Here is a 20,599-nt window from a genome sequence, read left to right on the forward strand (position 1 = left end):
TGGCACAAAGTTATCTGCAATCTTGTGAACTGAACTCAGATTTCAAAATAATCGAATAGAGAGAAAATATAATATACATGTATTATTACTTTGTGCTGGAGAATGCAGTTTCCTACACAGAGAGTTTGTAATATTATAGACAATGTACTTCATGTTTCACAAGTCAACTGTGTACAGAAAAACAAATTTCACTTAAACAGTTCACATTATATGAAGAAGATTTGTCACTACCATCATAACGGTACGATCTATTAAGGAATACAGCTTGCACTACACATGTGACAAAATTACATGAAGCAATTCTTACATACAAGTTCTTTGCAATCCTAGTTTTCATATCTCATTTTGTAAAATAGAAATGACATCTTGTATATAATGTACACTATTACAGTAATATAGTCAATGAATGTTGGAGCAAGTTCTCCCCTGTTTTTGTTCGTGCTTGTTCAGGAATACTGTTCAAAATGGAGGGCAGTTTTGCAACCACACCTAGTTTCAGAAATCTTTAAATATAATTGATTTTTTTTCAACCACTAGCCTTTATATACCACGACAGCTTGGCAACATTATACACTGTACATCACTGGGTCTTCCGGCTAGGTGATATAACTACACATATATGCATATTAAAAACATCACAAGCTTATTGCCAATTACTATGTCTTCTTGCCAATATGGCGCAACTCCATGAAAGTATACTTGTTAGTACTTGAAGACAGTGCAACAGAATTGATAATTTTACAACACACACAAACATTACTACACAAGCTATTACTTTTTCAATGCAGTTGCTTTATAATTATTGTATAATGAAGAGAATAAGAGCTGAACAATCAAAAACCACAAAAATGGCCATGAAATTTAAACATTAAAGGGATCGTACAGTTCTGGTTGAGACCTAATTTCCGGTTTCTAACATTTTTAGGTGAGATAATGAGAAATCTAATATGAAATATGAAATATGAAAGAGCATGCAATTTTATGAGGAATTCAACGTTTATTTGATAAAAATTGGTTTTGAAATGGCTGAGATATCCATAAAAGAATGATTCTAGTAAAGTGTGGGACCCACACTTTGTAATGATCGCTTTGTTTTACTTTGTTTTTGGATGTTTCAGTTATTCCAAACCCGATTTTCATCAAATAAACTTTGAATTCCTCTTAAAATGGTAGGCTCTGTACTATATCATAAGTGTTTTCTTGGTATCTTGCGAAAATTGAAAAGCCTAATTCTCATCTCAACCAAAACTGTACTATCCCTTTAACCCGATGAGGACGAGTCCCAAGTATACTCGGGCAATTGTCTATGGGAAATGAGTGTTATTACAAAATCAGTCCGTCCTCAACGGGTTAATTAAGGAAAAACCCAGCACATACCATTATTTTGATTTGCATGTCATTGGGAGTATAGTCTGATTCCGTAATCAGTCGTGCGATATTGCCCATGAAAAGTGCTGAGTTTAGAAAACATATGATTCTTGTTGGGTTTTTTCCCCTTCTGAAACCAATGATATCCATTTCTACTTTCACACACTTATATATTGCATGGATTTACTCATCCACATGTTGGCACAATATTTCCTACCCTCTTAAGCTCACCAAGGGTAATAATTATGATACAATAACATGGCCTTATCTACCCAGGGTGGCCTCTTCAGCATTGCCGCTGCTTTACCAGAGGGCCCTGCAATTAACCGTCACCCTAGCATTACCAGGTACCTATTTGATATGCACCCAGGTAGAGAGGGACATCCTGGAAAAACTTGTCCACGGATGTAAGCACTTCGTGGGATTTGAACTCGGGACCCGTGTTTGAACTCCAGTAGTCTCGTTCACTATACCATAGCACCCTCACGTAAGTTCCCACATGTTCAATCTACTCCCCAGCTGTAGCTTCTGACACAATTGCTGATGCAATACATTCAGTGCATGCTTGGCATTGTACAGATACACAAACAACAGCACAGAGAAGTTGCAAACTTCAAATCTGTTGTCTTTCACTATGACATAAACACTGACGAACCAGATCATGGCTGAAGTCTGGCACTGATGTATGTACGCTTTTGCTCTGATAAAGCATGGGATTAAGTTTAGATTTATCTTTACCCATTGTCTTCTCATGTTTGTAAATCTCATTACCTTTTAAAGCTTTCTTGCTACCCCATATGCCCTTCAGATTGTAAAGATTTTCGTGAAAGAGCACAATTCAGATTCATTTCAAAATTGTGACTTTCCCTGTGAAAGTGAAAGTTCAAACAAGAAAAATGTTTACACATTATATTACTGGAAATCTGTAGGAACATGGACTCCAACTTTCTCTACAATGTAATATGCATTGGTACAAGGGCAAAGAAAAAGTTGCGGCCATTCTGACTAATTAAGTTACTGTGTACCTTGCATAAAGCAGTCCAGCATTCCTGGCATCGCATGCTCTGATGTAGCGAGTTAATGATCCATGTTTGACCAAAGTTTAAAGTTTTGATTGTCCACTCATGATGGCCTGAATGTGCCTGCTGGTCAGTGGGGTGTAGGCCTTCTCCACAGGGTCGATGACAAACAGCTCGTCGTCGATGGAGTGCATGTCAAAGCCCTGCTTGACAAGTTCTGTCTTCTTGTGTTTGAACGTGCCCGTGATCTCCAGCTGGGCCATGACGCGTAGGAACTTGGGGCAGGCGTAGTCCGGCAGCTGGGAGGTGACGTGAGCGTACAGGTCTCGCATGTTCACCTTCATGCCCTCATGTGGTACAATAGCAGCCATGCCTGCGCGGCCATCCTTGCCTACATTGTGCATAATGGACAGTTAGAAAGCCTTATTCTTGATGATAATAATGGGTACTTCTCGACAGTTCGAAAACAATGCAAAGGCCACACTTTTCATGCAATTATCTACCAAGCTGTCACATCAAGGGCAACAACTTGGTCACTTCAAAATCAGCACATCAAAGATGATCAACTTCTGCAGCACATGCAATCACTTTGTGATAAACATACAGGGCACACCCATTACAACAAACACTGTTGTAAAGAAATTTTGTTACAATGGAGCGAAAATCTAAGATCCTAATCTTACCATCATTATGGTCTACGGTGCAAAATTCCCTTCAGTTATAACAAAATGTTGATACAACAACAGAACACTATCGGTCCTGAGGACTTCGATACAATGGGAGTCACTTGTATTGTGTTGTTGTGGGTGAAAAGCATCTTATTAGCAAACACAAGCACTATGAATAGAGGGGTTTGCTGAGTTTTCACCAATTGAGGACAAGTCCCGAGTATTCTCGTGCAAGCTTCTACGGGAAATGAGTGTTGTAGCAAAATCAAACTGTCCTCAACAGGTTAAAGGGAGGATCTTCAATTTGTGAACAGGACAAAGGATGATATTGTTGTGACTGCAACTTCAAGAGAAATGCACTTGTGTGCACATTTTCAATGGAAAAGAAGGCAATCTTACAGTGGTGGCATAAGAATTCGGTTGCATTAGATCAAAACTGTTAAAAATGGCATCTCTTCAAAAGTGACGTGTGTACATGCTGAAGTCAACATACGGGCGGAGTTTCCCTTGAATATAGCCTACCTGGTATTTGAACACCATACACATTGGCTTCCATGATAGCCGGAAAAGAACTGAGAACTTGAGAGACTTCCATTGTGGACACATTTTCACCCTTCCACCTGCAGAGAGAGAAAAGAACAAACATAACTGCAAAAAATACTATTTAAGGACCACCAAGAAACTTCTGAAGTCAGTCACTTGAATTAGAAAAAGCAGAAACAAAACTGTTTCTACCTTTTCTGAGCAGCAAAAGTCATGATCGCCCTGAAGGATCCATAAGGGATAGCACAATCACATAAATACTGAGGAAATATGATCCTATCAACATGAAATGAACAGGCCATCCCAGGTGAGGATATCCTTCTTTGATCTGCTCAAACTTCACAACTCTGACACAGCTGAGGTATCCTAAATCAGAGACTCAAATATGCTCATCATACAATTCTCTACGATGTCATCTTCATTGGCCAATTCTTCCAGACAGCTCAAAACACACTACTCCCACACCTGTTACCCTACATGAGAGGTCTTACCTAGTGGATTAAAATGTGAATGAATGAATGAATGAATGAATGAATGAACGAATGAACGAACGAACGAACGAACGAATGAATAAATGAGTAAATGAATGAATAAGTGAATGAGTGAATGAACGAACAAACAAATATGTGAATAAATAACTAAACAAATAAATAAACAAATAAATAAATGCATAATAAGGGTAGTAATATATAATATTTTCATAACTATGAAAATATGACACGTAAACTGGACTGGGACTACCTTACTTTTGTTTGATCTTGCTACAAGCCACAAATATGTGAAATCTTGCTACAGCTAGGGCTTGGACTAAGAAAAGGGAAAATGTTTCACACTTCTCTGTCACGTCTCCTACTTCACCCCACACTTTTTCTCTACTCTCTTCTAGACTGGACCCAACTATATCCAGACTCGGTCCGTGACAAAACCCATTTTCTATAAGATACCTTTAAAAAAGCAAAACAAAAGTATGACTTGTAGCATTAACCTTGAAAATGCAAACTGTTATTCTCTCTCCACTTCACTATCATTTTTACTCTTTCTCTGCTGTCTTCCAAGGCGTACCTGAATGTGTCTCCAACTCGGTCCATGAAATAGACGTAGTCCTCTTCGTCCATCCTCAAGAGGTCCCCCGTGTTGAAGTAGACGTCACCTTTGACCTTCACACCTCTCTCAATCTTCCGCTCATTCATCTTCCTCAGACCTTTGTAGCCAGTGAAGGGGTTCTCTTTGTCCACTTTGAACAGGGCCAGGCCTGTCTGACCTGCAGTTACAAGAAAAAAACAAAAACAAAAACACAGTTAAAAGGAATAAAACAACTACAAATGCATGGCATGTCAAGAATCTCAAACACAGAAACATTCACACATAGGAGACTTTGTGTTATATACTCTAAAGTCTATGGGGCTAACAACTGAAAGGAACAAGAGAAAAATACATTACAGCAAGTTTCAAAATACACACAGAGTGGTAATTCACTTTAAAAATCTGCTCAAAAGCAGTCTTCATCTTCTTGGCATACCGGTACTCTCTATATCCTGATATGAAAGCATTTCACATTACCTGAATAGGCAAATTTAATGCAAATCTGTGACTCCAAAATGGTGAAAGTCACGGAATGTAAAAACCATGTCACATCCCCTCCCCCTCCCCCCCCCCCCCAAAAAAAAAAAAAAAAAAAAAAAAATCTCTTGCTACAGCTCACATGTCCATTAAAACACATATAAACATGCCGGCATGTCCATAAGTTTAGCATATAGTTTCCTTACATTCAGTGAAGAAAATGAATATGTCTAGTGCACTTTAATAATCCGAGAATTATTCCGATGCAGGCAACTGACAATAGGACCGATTAGAAACAGATATTAAAGGTACATGAGGAAACATCACAAACCCATTGGTACAGGGACACAGAATCCATTCTTGCCCCGTCTTGGTTCACCAGACGCATAGTCGTACTCCACAAGCTCAATATTGTCCAGAAGTTTCTGAGATGGAGCAACCATATGAAATGCACACAGTTACAGCTACAGTCACTGACCTTCTAGAAATCTACATACATACAATACTGTTTACAAATAAGCTGTATATTCTGTGAAGTTTTTATTACCTCCGCCAAGGGAGGAGGTTATGTTTTCGTTACCGTTGGTTTGCTTGTTAGTTACAGTAGTTCGTTAGTTAGTTCATTCGTTTGTCTGTGTGCAAAATAACTCAAAAAGTAGTGAACGGATTGGGATGAAACTTGCAGGAAAGGTTGAGAATGACACAAGTAACAAACGATTAACTTTTGGTAGTGATCCAAGAATTTTGGTGGAATTCATGATGGACTTTTAATATTTTGGGAGGTAGGGTCAATGAACTTGGGAGTTCAGGCTGCACGTATTTGAGATTTGCAAGCGCGCACTAAAGTGCGTGCCCTGGTTTCTGCTGGGGCGAGGCGCACCGTGCAGCTTAGGGTTTATGACGTAACAAAGGCTTCTATATTGGGAAATGGGGTGACTACTAGTACTAGTGGTACGTATGGGTGGAAATCACTGATGTCTCAATAGAAGAACAAGATCAGTGGTGGAAATGAGCTGCATGCTTGGCGGAGGTCTGCGCTCTCAGAGTGCTTTTCTAGTTTTCTCTAATTTCACACGTCAGGCACTAATTGCAAATTTCACAACACGCTATAACAATATCAACTCTTAAAGCAGTCAAGAATGTGATGTGCACGAGTACACTTTTGGATTCATTACTGTACTCCATGATCATGAAATTCACCACTCATGAAACTGTGTGAAAGTCTTGATTTGCAAAAAATTAGACTTGCTATTAAGAGTGTATACAGTATCATGCCACCTACCAGCAAGATTAACCCTGTATATTGCTATTTGTATACATGTACTCATCACGAGTGTATCAGGACAATTATCCCCTGAGGACAATTACCCACCCCCCCCCCCCCCCCCCCAAATACTGATAATGATAGGTAATAGTAAATTAGGGTAAGGGTTATGGGGAGAGGCTCAGGATAAGGTCCAGGATGTAGGTTAAGATTAGGGTCAGGGAAAGGGTCTAGGGTTGGTTGTTTGTTTGTTTGTTTGTTTGTTTGTTTGTTTGTTTGTTTGTTTGTTTGTTTGTTTGTTTTCATCATTCTGTTCTGTCTACAGACATAGTGGGAGAAGAAATAATGAGAAGCACCTACCCTCATTATCCAGGGGTACCTCCCAATGGACCCCACCTTCCCTTCAAAGTTAATGAAGCCAAAGTTTCCCTCTGTGGCCGCATACACTTCGATGATCTTATCAATGTTGAATCGTTTCTGGAACTCCTCCCAGATTTCTGGACGCAGTCCATTTCCACAGGCAACCTTCAATCTCTGCGGGTACTTGCCATCATCCATGCGCTGAACAGAAGAGAGGGGGCAAAATTTATGTGGATGATCAGTATACAACCATGGACATCAAAGTGTCAAGTGCTAATCATTGTGCCACTGACTGCCACACTGTGATCAAATCAAGGTACAGTAGGACCTTGATTATCCGGGCAGGTCGGATCCGGTGAGAGTTTGGATAATCGATTTGGCCGGATAAGAGAGATATGCTCAAATACAGCACTTTCTAGGGATATACACATGTTTAACAAGTTTCAAGTTTATTTTCCACATCTCATAAAAAAAAAAGAAAAATGAAATCAATGTGATTTCATGTGAGCATAACAAAATGTACGCACAGAAAAAAAAAATCAATAACAAAATGATGCACATGTATAAAAATCAAAGTTTGTGATTCAGGATATGTGGCGAGTGTGGAGGGGAACAGCAATAGGCCATTGACCTTTCCAGGCCGAACCCCATAGACAAAATGAAGAAAAAGAGAGTCAGTTAAAATTATGATATCATATGATTAACAGTTATCAATTGAAGCGTTACAGAATAATTAACGAAAAGCGCAAAAAACAATTACAAGTACTATATGCACTTACAGAGGACAAAATAAAACAATTACAAAACGAAAACAGTCTACAAAACAGGACATTACGTAGCACTAAGCCAGATCGGACTACACATCTATACAATAATTTGAAATAAGCTGTAACTTATATTTTCTTCTGAATGATGCAAGAGATGGACTTTGTTTTAAATCAATGTTTAAACTGTTCCACAATTTTGGACCTAAAAATCTTATACTACTTCTTGATATCTTATATCGGTAAAATGGAACATACATATTGCACGAATTTCGGGTTTCATAAAAATTTATAGATCTATTAAGAGCAAAGTAACTGCTGAAAATTTGAGGTAAATAACCTTTAGAGTGTTTATACATAAAACTGGCTACTTGAATCAAATAAATATCATTTACTTTGAGCATATTCAACTTCTTAAAAAGAAAATCAGTACCGGGTAGATGTTAAAAAAAAATGAATTCCTTATAACACGGATTGCACGCTTTTGCAAGATACTCTATTCAATAAATACATTGCACATTTCCCCCATGCACAAATACAATATGAAATATGTGGTAATATCATAGCATTATATAAATTCACTAAAATGCGCAGTGATAAAAAACTCTTCATCCTATTTATAACCAATTTACTAACATCATGATTATATGCATGGCATTGTCATGTTTCATACTTACAAAGGGTATTGATAAGGAAATAAAACAAAATACAAGTAAAATATCCCTTCACTTGTTGTTTGTTTGATTGATTTTGACCGACAATGAGGTCAATACTGCGGCTTGTCGAATACTGTCACTGCATTGTACTGTAACCACTGCTGTGCACTCAGTGCCAGTCACAAGCACGGCACCAGTCTTTGACATCGTCTCATGAACTGACTTTAAAAAAATGACTGCAAATGTGTCTCCTGATTTTATAAATCTTTCTAAAAAAATCATACTTGTGAAATGCTCTTACGGAATGAAGGAAGAGGATTTATTCTTACCAAATTTCACCACTTAAATCTCTAAGCACAGGCTTTAAATTTTCTGAAGCTAAAACTCATTGACCTTTGATCTTGCACTTCTAATGCAGCTATTTAGCACCTAAACATGTAAACTGTCTTATCATAGCTAGCCACCATACAAAGTTTGAAGCATACACTCAATGAAATGCAGCTGAAATTAAATCCTGACCTACTGACCTGATCTTTGTGGAAGATTATGCGAAGATAAAGTAAACAGGAACATAAATCTGTGATCTGCATTCATGATTGTGTACAGTTTGAGTAAATGATTCGACAGACAACCTAATGTCAAGATCTGCTGGGACTACAACGGTCAACTCCACTTATTACATGTCCTCAGTTTATGGGTTGTTGCTGGTCCATTATAGAGGAAGTGTACTGTATTCAGTTTTCTCAGATAGAGTACAGTACATACACTTGTAGATGGAGTCAGAAAGCAAGACTTCTGTAAAGTCAAAAGTCTCAAATGATTACTGAAGTAAATATCTTCTGTCACACAATCAAAATTAAAGGGACAAAAGTAGTGCTCATAAAAGACAATTACACAAAAAAATAAAAATAAAAAATAAAAAATAAAAAATAAAAAAATAAAAACTTAACTTTTACAGCATACCCGTGTTGGTAAAAATGTTCACCATTTAACACAGCTGTTCAGCACAAGTATCATCTTCTTGTGTCATAATAACCTAAAAGTAAGTCTATTGTCTTAAATATCCAGGATTTTCTTTGGACTAACAAGGTTGCTACTCTCATTAATGCCTTTAATGAACAAAACAATTGACAAAAAAAAAATCCTGTTATTACAGACATTTAGCAAAATACGGTTTTGGAGAATGCAAAGAATTGAAATATCAAAATATCTTTTATCTTGAAGCAAGTGCACTGCAGTTACTTTCAAGCCCTATTCCCATTTAATAGTAAAAACTAGTCAATCAATTAATTGGTGTATCACACAGACTTTGCTCCTGGTCTGATATTGGGCACGGATCAAGTTGTTGACTCTAAAGATAACATGTGTGTGACACTGGAATCAAACGACCTCTTTGCGACCTTCACTCTGATTCTTGTTTGCATGTTAAGCTGATACACATCTCTTGGTCAGGGCCACAGAGCACTAGTACCCCATGCTTACACATCAATGTGTAACAAATCATCTACCATCAGCACACACATTTGATAATTTTCAAGGCAAAAAAGGCACAAAAAATTAAGTGTACCTGTGCAACTGAGAGAGATGTACAAATTCAAAACTTAAAGCTACAAAAGAAAGTGTGCAATACGACCTACACTACAAAATTTTGATGTATTTAAAGTATTTCAAGCAAATTAGAATTGACAAAAACTGAAGAGGGTTCTTGAACTTTTCAAGTGCTGTATTTGCCAGGCCTATAATCTGATCATTATCCACATGAGTGTCTCATCGACTTATACTTCAATATTGACTCAAGCTTTTTCACACTGTCCATGTGAATACAAACAAATGTACAATCCATATACATAAGGTCCTAACAGCCTGGTATGACAGCAGTTTTATTTCATTATATATATTACACTGTATATCTAGCTGACATTTTGAACCACTGAACTACTTTGTTTGAAAGCAATGCAAAAGGTTGAAATCTATCCCATGGTCTACCTAGGGAGTCACACTGAAGCTCTCACAATTAAAACAGTATTCTTTCAACAACAGCATTGTATTTGCTTTGACCTTTGATGAGATAATCCCTAAAGCAGCTTTTCCAAGCTACAGCTGAGCCTACTATGAAAAGTTGACATACACTATTGCACAGGCCTTTGACATTTTGCTCATCATGTTACACACTAAACTACCATAGAATGTGGATTACAAATGTAGCAAGATTTGAAAGAACAATGCTTTGTACTCTTGCAGCTCCCGTCTATGTCAATATGAGCTGGGATAGACAATGATAAAATTAAATTTGAAAAGAGATCTGCACAAAACATTGACAAAGCATATTACATTCAAATAACCCTTGTGCAGAAAATATTCTACTGAATGATACCAGTGTTTATTCAAATTTTTCAGCAGAATATGATGGCCATGTAGAGAGGTCAGAGGAATTGAAGTCTTCTGTTTTCTTTCACGAATTAGTATACAAATAATGCACAGGTGAGAGGGCATTAACGATAGTGAAGATGCATTGAACTCAAGGGTATTTACAACGGTGAGGCATGCACGAGGCAGAGCCGAGTACATCCTAATCTGAGACTTGTTTTGCGAGTTTTAAGCTGGGTGGTCACATACAGGAAAGTTACTGGTAATATTGATGTAAACCACTATATCAACACAATGGGGAAGAAAAATACATGTACCAACCCTTGGTTGTGCCAACAGGTATCTGCACAGCTCGCCAATGTACTGGAAGCCTGTCACGTTGTGCCTCCGAATATCATCCCAAAAGTGGCTGGCAGAAAACTTCTTGGCAAGAGCGACGGTAGCACCTATATGCGGCATAACAAGTACTCTTACATTAATTTCAACTTCCATTTTTTCTGTTCAGCCAGTTTGCACTTGTGCTTTGCATATTATGTGTTATGGGAAGAAAAAGGTCATTTGTACAATCATAAAGTCACTAAGATAAGCAATTGTGGTGTAAATGAAAAATCATGTAATTCCTATGAATGGTGCTTGCTAGCACATTCACCTGACAGCAAGCCTGGTACTTGGCAATATTGATTGAAAAAGTTTGATAGTTCAGAGTTGTTCTTGCTCCAACCCCTCCCCCCCCCCCCCCCCCCTCCTACCCCACCCCCTCTGTTCTGTAGCTCTTGGATTTATTTTTATTTTTCATTCCATATCATTGCCCATGTTTTGGGTTGGGTTTTCACTGAGCTGAGTTGCATCTAGACAGGACTTAAGAGTATAAATTTTCTTGGGGTTGTACAGTAGGTAACTTTAATAATCAGATATTAAGACTTAAGATAATTACAGTGCACTTCCCATATAACGAACATGGTTATAACAAACATGGTTATAACAAAATTTTGTTACTACAAAGTCAAACTTAACATCCCAAAATAATAATCTACTTACCTTTATACGCTTTGTTTGCTCGGCTATAATGAAACTTTGATATAATGAAAGAAAACTGCTGGTCCTGATGACTTTGGTATAACTGGAGACACCTGTATACCACAACCACAACAAAATGCTACAGCGTGCACATACCAGTAGAAATAAATCAAATGCATAAAGCATCAGACATGCTTACCATAGTACCACATGCTGGACAAACCTAGAACCAGTCCAGCTGAGTGGTAGAGTGGAAGGGTGACATAGTATACATCGTCTGGGGTCAGTTCAGAGAAGAAATGCATGGCAACCCCTCGGATGATCTTCCTGTGTGGAACTGTAGCTGGTTTCGGCAACCCTGGGCATTGAAAGATAACGAAACTTTCTAATCAAATCTGCAATGGCCATACCTTAGATACAATGTAAATCTTGCATTGTCATACAAACATGAATTAAAAGAGAAAATTGTCTATGCGCAAGTGAGGGCACTTCACCTCCCCCCCCCCCCCCCCTCCCTCCCCCATTGATTTATGAGCTTGGTATCACAGAAACATGTTCTAAAGGATGATAGCTCCCCATGTATACATGAGTAAAATGTTATGCTCATAATGTTGTGTAACAACAACAAATTGCAGGACAAGAAGACTACAACAGTTCTTCTTATTACTGCAAAACAACAATATAAAAGAAATATGATGAAAATTCCAAAAAAATGTCTTTTTTTAATGAAAAGTACACATTGTTTTTATCACATACAAGTGTTGTCACATATCAGACTTAGTACAACTCACGTGTGTCGTTGCATGTATGATTTTTTATTGTCAGGTCCGGATGACGTCATACACTAAGGGGCGATATCTTACATCTCCCTTTTTCCTTTTTTTTTTTTTTTTTTCAAAACAAAATAAAAAAAAAAATGAAATCTTCAAAACTTTCCAAACGTTAATTTCTCAAACCGAAGGGAAAATTTTTTTTGTTGTTTTGCAAAATACAACACGCATACTGTTTATTTCAAAATATGAATGTTTGTTGTTCTAGAAACAAAAGGAACAATTCACACTAGACTTTCCGTGTGTGAAAATTATCCATTCGTTTTTTTGTTTTTGTTTTTATTTTTTTTTTTTTTTAACACAATCACTGGTTGTAAATTGTGATAGTTTATGATTTATCACAAATTCAAAAAGGAACTAACGTGTTGCCATCACAATAATGCAACAAATAAACAAATACACATATTCAAAAGGCAAAAGGGACTATGTCAAATTTTAGCAGTCCCTGAATGTTTGTTTGTTTGTTTTTTTCGATAAATTCTTTATAACCAAAAAAGGTTGTATGCAAAAAAAATATATATCATCATATGATGTAACAAACAAAACAAAACATGAATTAATCACGGTACCGGAAACAAAAAAAAAAATAACATATGAAATCCAAATTATGGAAATCTCAGTTCTTTCAAGTTCAAATATTGATTGTTTCAGTCGGTAAGACGTTGCTCCTGTAATCCAAACAGTTCATTCCATGTCCAAGGGGATCACATGGGTTGTAGAAATGACAGCTCTCTTAGTATTATATAAAAAAAGGAATAATTAAAAAATCTTCCAAAAGTCCTGTGTTAAAACAATACATGACAAAAAAAAAACAATTCTGAATCGGCCAAAAGGGTGAGCTTTATAATGAAGTGTTCAAAAACAAAAGTTCAGTTTTCCTTTTCCGTTGTCTTTTTCGTTTCAATTTTTAGGCTTTTTTGTTTTTGTTTTGTTTTTTTGTTTGTTTTTTTGTGTGTGTCCTAGTTTATGTTATAAGTTTAAACGGTCCGGTTTCTTAATGGTTCGGCCACTCCTGGTCGTGTACTGCGGTGCCGGTGACCTAGTTGATTCCGCTGATCTGCATACTCCCTCAGGGGGCCTCGGGCTGCTCGGCGCACTTGGAGCTGTAGAGGTAGCTGGTGGTCTCCCTCTTCCTGGATTAGGAGCTGGCGGAGTGACAGCTGCTGGTTCTGGACCCTGGCGTTTCATGTGGGACCATGACTCAGAGATGACGAGCGACTCACGGGTCCCTCCGCGATTAGCCTCATGGGTGGCTGGCCTTATGTGCTTGCGATTCCTCCTGTATTTGCGACCACGATGATTCAGCACATAGGAGCGAGGGGAGCGATGGTGTTCTTCAATGGTGGCTGGTATCCATCTCTTGGTTCCTGGGAGCGGTGCCATCCGGACTGCATCACCAGGCTTCAATGCAGGGAGGTTTTGGCCTGCCTTTTTGTTGTGATAGTAGGCCTGCCTTGACTTTTCTGCATTGAGTCGTTGTTTGACTTCCTCAGGCTGGTAGAGCTTGGGACTCAGCAGTTGCCTTGTTGCTGGAAGTTTGTTCCGGGGCCTTCGCCCCATGGATAGCTGGGCAGGTGAGAGGTTGCAGCTTGCCATGGGTGTCGTGCGATAATCCAGCAATGCCAGATTCTTGTCCTTGGACTTCTTCCACAGTAGCTTGACTGTCTGCACACCTCGCTCAGCCTCACCATTCGACTGGGGGTGATGTGGGGAGGAGGTCCGATGCGTTATTCCCCACTCTTCGCAGAATGCCTCAAATTCTGCGGAGACATATTGTGGTCCATTATCCGTTCGAAGGATTTGTGGTATGCCGTGTCGACTGAACTGCTCTTTGAGTGCTTGAATGACTGCATTACTTGTTGTTGTAGCGAGTTCATTCACCTCGATATACTTTGAGTAGTAGTCGATAGTAAGCACATAGTGCGATCTTTCCCACTCAAACAGATCCGATGCCACTTCTTGCCAGGGTAAGTCAGGGTGAGGAGTTGGGTGCATCGGTTCCGTGTGTTGTGCTTTCTGATGAGTGTTGCAGTCTGAGCAGTCTCCTATCATCTCTTCGATGTGTTGATTCATCGCTGGCCAGTATAATGCTTCTCTGGCCCTTTGTTTCGACTTGACAATGCCGAGATGTGAGGCATGTATGGTCTCCAGTAGTTCTCGTCTCATGGATGGGGGTACGACGATGCGCATACCCTTGTAGACCACGCCATCTAGCACTGAAAGTTCATCACGTATTGTCCAATACTCGCGTATGGAGTGTGGCACTTCCTGTTTTGTGTCTGGCCACCCGCTTTTGATCATGCTGTGCAGCTCATTGAGCTCCATGGCGGTGCGTGTCTGGAATTGCACATATCTCTCCTGGGACACTGCAATGTGGTCAAGCATGTTTACAACCACCGGCTCCATGTCAGGATCGCTGTCAGGTAGGTTGGCTCTGCTGAGGGCATCCCCAATGGGTATTTCCTTGCCGGGTTTGTACATCACATTCAGGTCGTACGGTTGGAGTCTGAGGAGCATACTCTGCAGACGCATCGGGGCCGACAGCAATGATTTGCGGAAGATTGCCTGGAGCGGCTTGTGGTCGGATTCTACATGCACCGTCCTTCCAAAGACATAGTGGTGGAATTTTCGGCAGGAGTGTACAATGGCCAACATCTCTTTCTCGATTTGTGCGTAGCGCATTTCAGTCTCTGTAAGAGCCCGTGATGTGAAGGCTACTGGGCGTCCTTCTTGTAGTAGTACACCTCCTAGAGCATATCTGCTTGCGTCACACTGTATAACCACATCTTTCTTGTCATCGTAGAAGGCTAGTACTGGTGCTGTTGTGCACAAGTCCTTGAGTTTGTCGAAGCTCTTCTGCTGGGCTGGACCCCACTGGAACTGTGCATCTTTGGTGGTCAAAGCTCTGAGTGGCTGATCTATGGTGCTCAGGTCTGGAATGAACTTGGACAGGTATTGTACAAGTCCAAGAAACTGCTGGACAGCCTGCTTAGATGCGGGTGCTGGCATCTCTCTTACAGCTCGGACCTTCTCGGGATCGGGTTTCAACCCTGCTGAGGAGATAAGATGTCCAACGTACTTGACCTCTGGTTGCCTGATTTTGCACTTCTCAGAGTTCAGCTTCAGATTGTACTCTTTTGCTTTCTGTGCAACTTTGTTCAAGATCTCATCATGGTGCTTCATGTCTTTCCCTGCAATCAGAATGTCGTCCATGACTGCACGGGCCCCTGGTATTCCTTCCAACATTTCATCCATGACTCGCTGGAATATTTCTGGGGCACTCTTGATGCCGAAGGGGAGTCTCAGCCATCGGTATCTCCCTTGTGGTGTGTTAAATGTTGTCAGCAGACTCGATTCATAGTCCAGTTTGATCTGCAGGAACCCACTCTTGGCATCAATCACCGAGAATATTTTTGCATCTGGCATGGATGCAATCACTTCCTCCACTGTGGGTATGGGGTAATGTTCGCGGCGGATTGCCTTGTTGAGGTCTTTGGGATCAATGCAGATGCGTACTTTGCCATTTTTTACGACTGTGACCATTGAGTTGACCCAGTCTGTTGGTTCGTTGACTTTGGTTATGTGCCCATTTTCCTCCATTTCTTTCAGCTTGTCTTTGATTTTTGATGCTAGGGCTTGTGGTTGCCGTCTTGGAGCATGAACAACTGGATGTATCGTTGGGTCAATTTTCAGAGAGTATGTTCCTGGCAGTGTTCCTGTGTTTAGTTTCAGCTCAGGATAGTCCTCGATGTTGTGTAGCCGCTGAATCAGATCGAGTCTGGCACTATCTGAGCCTGAGAGGAGTATTGGCTTCTCATCTGCTCTGACTACATGAAACTGCACCTCTACTGAGCGGTCTTTGTATTTTGTAGCTAGCTTTACACTGCCTTCCAATTGGAGAGTATGGTTTGAGTATGAAACAAACCTCTTCTTGACAGGTTGCAGACTAGGCTGCATCTTCAGGTTTCTGAAGATGTGCATTGGCATAATTGAGCAGGAACTTCCCGTGTCGATCTGCACCTTTTGTTGCTGTCCATCTATTGTCACTGTTTCATACCAGTCACTTGCTGTGTGCACATCGTCACTGACTGCGTACATGTGTGCATATTCCTGGTCACTATTGTCATCAGATGCTCCATCATGGTAATGACCTTCATATGTAGCTGAATCAGCGTCTTCTCGATCAAGCATATGAACCTGCGTACGCCTTGACCTGCACACTGCTGCAAAATGATTGGGCTTCTTGCACACAGAGCAAGTTTGTCCCAAGGCCGGACATTTAGGATGACTTGTTGCGTACCCACACCGTTTGCATTTTTCTGGGGCTTTATTCGGTTTGGGTTTGAAGTTGGACCTATATGAGCTCTGGCCTCTGCCTTTTCCTCTCTGTGTGTTGCCAAAGGGTGCATTTTTCTTGCTGTGCCCTTTCCCATGTTTGTGGCTGGCATGCAGAGCATGTACTTTATCAACCTCTTTGTCAATTGCTTGGATGCTTTCACGAGCGGTTTCAAATGTCTGTCCAATATTGATGGCCATATCAAGGGTGAGTTCATCGCCTTTTTCTAAGCACTTTTGCCTAACCTCGACATTGTGTGCATTCAACACGATAGCGTCTCTCAACATGCGGTCATTGTCGTGATACCCACAGTCTTTGACAAGCAACTTCAGGTCTGTTACAAAATCATGAAACCGTTCCCTCTCTTGTTGCTTACGGCGATGAAAATTTACTGTAGCTCTTATCTGGTTTTTCTTTGGCTTGACATAGGTTTCATACTTCTGGTAGACACCTGCCAATGTGTCCCTTTCTGATATTTCAGTGCCATCAGCTTGTGTGATGGTGTTCCACTCGAAAGTGAGGTAAATCTCTCTTCCTTTGTCTCCAATGTATGTCATGAGGTAGCTTACCTTTTCCTTCTGTGACTTACCAGCAAGTGGTCCTCCAAAGGTAAATTCGCAGTGCTGCTTGAAGCACTTCCATTCATAATGCAAGTCTTTAGCCTGCCAGTTCATCGACGGTTTGTCACTTGAAGACATGTTGGCATTTCACAAACGCACACAAATGTCTACATGTGGGGCTGTACTATAGCACTCACTGCGCGATGTGTGGAGGCAGTCACAATCTCGGCGTCCAAAATTCCCTTTTGGAACAGATCCTCGGCGGGATTTCAGCTAAAATTCCGTAGCTTTCATGATAAAGTTACCTATCACACAAACAATTTGGACTCTGGTATCATTTCGGAGCGTTTAGGTCGAAACTCCTGACACCATGTCACATATCAGACTTAGTACAACTCACGTGTGTGGTTGCATGTATGATTTTTTATTGTCAGGTCCGGATGACGTCATACACTAAGGGGCGATATCTTACAGTGTAGACACTTGCATAAGTATACTCGGGGCTCATCCTCAACAGGTTGAATTTCTTCTGCATTCTGAAAGAAGGTCACCACTTGTTCTTTCATTATGCTAATCTTTTAAAATTCTCTTTGCATTTTCTTTATATCTTTGTTCAGCTGTGACATAACAGACAGTTAAAGTCTTATCATCCAGCTTGGTGGCACCAAAACTTTAAAAGTTCAAAACTTTTCAACGGATTGTCCAATTTTTCTCACTTCCACTGATGTGTTCTACTGATATTGCAGCATTCACTTAAACCACATGCATATTTGGGGAGAACAATGCAAAGAACTCATCTTTTTTTTTTAAATTGACCATAGCTGTAACTACAATGCATGCCACATTCCACACATCCTCAACTGCTTTAAAGAATAGAAACTGAGACATTTTGTCAGTTTTAAATACCTGTGGTGCCAGAGGTAAAGATGTATGCAGCAGTCTCCTCCAGTCTCATCGGCTCGCTGGGAAACGGTTCACCGGACATCGTTGACAAATCCATGGGGACGACGCCCACGGGTGGGGCCACCCCGTACACCTGGAAGTCGTTCACCATCCACAGCTCGATGTTGAGCGCCCGGAGCTCTGGCAGCAGTTCTTGCACCAGGCCAAGAAACTCTGGAAAGGGTGAAATCACATCGTCTCTGGAGATGAGACAGACTTGCATGTACTCCATGATCCTTGACAAGCAGTATCTTTCACATGGAGCATTCAATGATTTTGCTCTTCAAATTACTGCAGGGTAAGGGTAATTTCTCACTGTTAAACAAACAGGCAATACATGTACTTCCAAAACAATTGATCTAGGGTCCCTACTTTGGGAACAAGTCCAAGTGATTGTCTAAAATATGGTTTTGGAGAGGAAAGTCCTAAGATGTGGGGACTATAAACATGAGGTAAACTTAGAAGAACACAGGGGGGCAGATTAGTCTTGATAGAAGGGAGCCAATCTGGTATGAAAGGGGGTGAAAGCAAAGGAGTGAGCAGAGACAAAGGACGGTTCCTGAAAGGGTCAGTGATTATCCCTTTTATTAGAAGATCATGGATGGGCAACCTGTGAAGGATACATGTACATGTGAATAAAGATGAATGTAGAGCAGAGCAATATCCTGAACCTAAAAGAGAATATGAATGAGAGTGTCTATTAAAGACGATTATAACTACTGTAGCTGAAAAGTGAAAGCAACATAGAACTGGAAATAAAAAAGGGGAACAGGAGAGAGGTGGGCATATCTGGAAACAAGAATATATCATTTATATATGTATTAAATAAATCAAAAAACAAAACTGAGATAACAATGATCTACAAGTTGAATCTTGGAAAGAGAAAGTAACTAAAGCAAAACTGGAACAAAAAACATCAAACCAAATGTGACAGGCAAAACAGGGAGGAGTCTTCAATCTTGGTAAATTGTACTGCAACCACAGACGTCTTGAAATTCAAATTGAATTGACCATTGACTGCTTTCATTATTGTATTGAATGCACTACTGTCACTGACCCCTCTTGGCAGCATTACTGTGATAACTGTGTTTAATATCTGACTGTAGCTTCACTGTAAATGCCAGATATCAGATTAGGTTTCATAATACAACTCTACTTTACAGGTAACTTAATGAAAACATCACAACTGTTAGTGTTACAGTGATACTGATAAACAAATTTAAATAAATTTAATGTCACCAACACAAAGGATGAAGAAGGCATCTCACCTGTTCCAAATACAAGCTTCTTGGCTTCACTAACTTTAATACAGTGTAGGAGAGCTGTGCTTTTCAAGTTGAAGTTGAGCATGCTGGTGATAATGCCCTTCTTCAAGAAACCAAGCCATGTCCAGACCAAAACTGGACTGTTCTGCATGAGTATGCAAACCGCATCCCCTTTACGCAGGTTTGGGTCTGCCGTAGTTACCCATCTAGCTACACGGTTAGCATTGGTTTGTACATCTCCGTAAGAGTAGGCCTGTTTCTCGAACAGAATGCAGGGGTGCGAAGGATTAGCTTGTGTATGACGCTCAAAAAGATCCACAACCGTAATATCGGAACTTAGGTCATGCCTGAGAGTGGACTTGAGTTTCGCAAGATGTGACAGAAATTTGACATCTTTCCAGAACTGTGGGTAGCGCCAACGTAGCCAGAAGTACGAGGCAGGAACCGCAGAGGCAGCGACCAGCGCGGCTGGCCGAGCGATCCCCGGTGACTGCGGCATAGTTGAGTGGTACCTACCGCACTGTCACTGCTGTCGGACAATCACCGGTTTTGATTATTTGATATTTGTTGGTTGGTGTGGTTGAGCAGTCAGTCAGTGTTTGAAGCTCCTTGTTAAATGCAAATCAAAGAAGCTAAACACGATTAACTTTCTGTCGAAATTGTCTGATTGCACGTTTTCCCGGGATGTCGCTCTAGCCCGAAGTCCGTCTACGATCAATTTGTAGTCATAAATGCTTTATGGATATGCGTGTAAAAGCGTATGCGTAAAGCATTGATAGTGTGGCCGCATGCGTATGCATCGCATGTAGGAAAGTCTATTGGACCATCTGTGTGTGTGGTACATGTACTGGCCGTGGGGCTTCATTGGTTTGTTCGAGCACGGCGCGGGGCGAGCGGGCGAGCCTCCGACCGAACCAACGCCCCCATCCCACCTTTCAGGCATGTTTTCACTTTGTTTATCAAATGCCGTATACCGGAAGTCGGTACAGTTCCATCAAGCTTCTGACTGAAATTTTGTTCCCTTTGGTATGAATCCGAGGTATGAACAGGCTACTAGTAGTTGATTTAGCAGGGGCCGCA

General features: G+C 40.4%; 1 protein-coding gene across 1 annotated transcript; it reads right to left on the reverse strand.

Annotated features, from left to right (window-relative positions):
- Nucleotides 1-2,470: 2,470 nt before the first annotated feature.
- On the reverse strand, nt 2,471-20,018 carry LOC139714335 (long-chain fatty acid transport protein 6-like). The gene is made up of 9 exons (XM_071626046.1): nt 19,523-20,018; nt 18,219-18,428; nt 11,786-11,944; nt 10,891-11,015; nt 6,783-6,983; nt 5,490-5,583; nt 4,661-4,859; nt 3,578-3,675; nt 2,471-2,778 (listed from the first exon to the last, which is right to left on the reverse strand). Exons 1-9 carry the CDS (start codon nt 20,016-20,018, stop codon nt 2,471-2,473), a joined length of 1,890 nt encoding a protein of 629 aa, XP_071482147.1.
- Between the last annotated feature and the right edge of the window lie 581 nt (nt 20,019-20,599).

Source organism: Diadema antillarum, unplaced genomic scaffold, assembly GCF_040938485.1.
Source record: "Diadema antillarum isolate AM-2024a unplaced genomic scaffold, OU_Dant_1.0 seq00002239_RagTag, whole genome shotgun sequence".
Lineage (NCBI taxonomy): Eukaryota > Metazoa > Echinodermata > Echinoidea > Diadematoida > Diadematidae > Diadema > Diadema antillarum.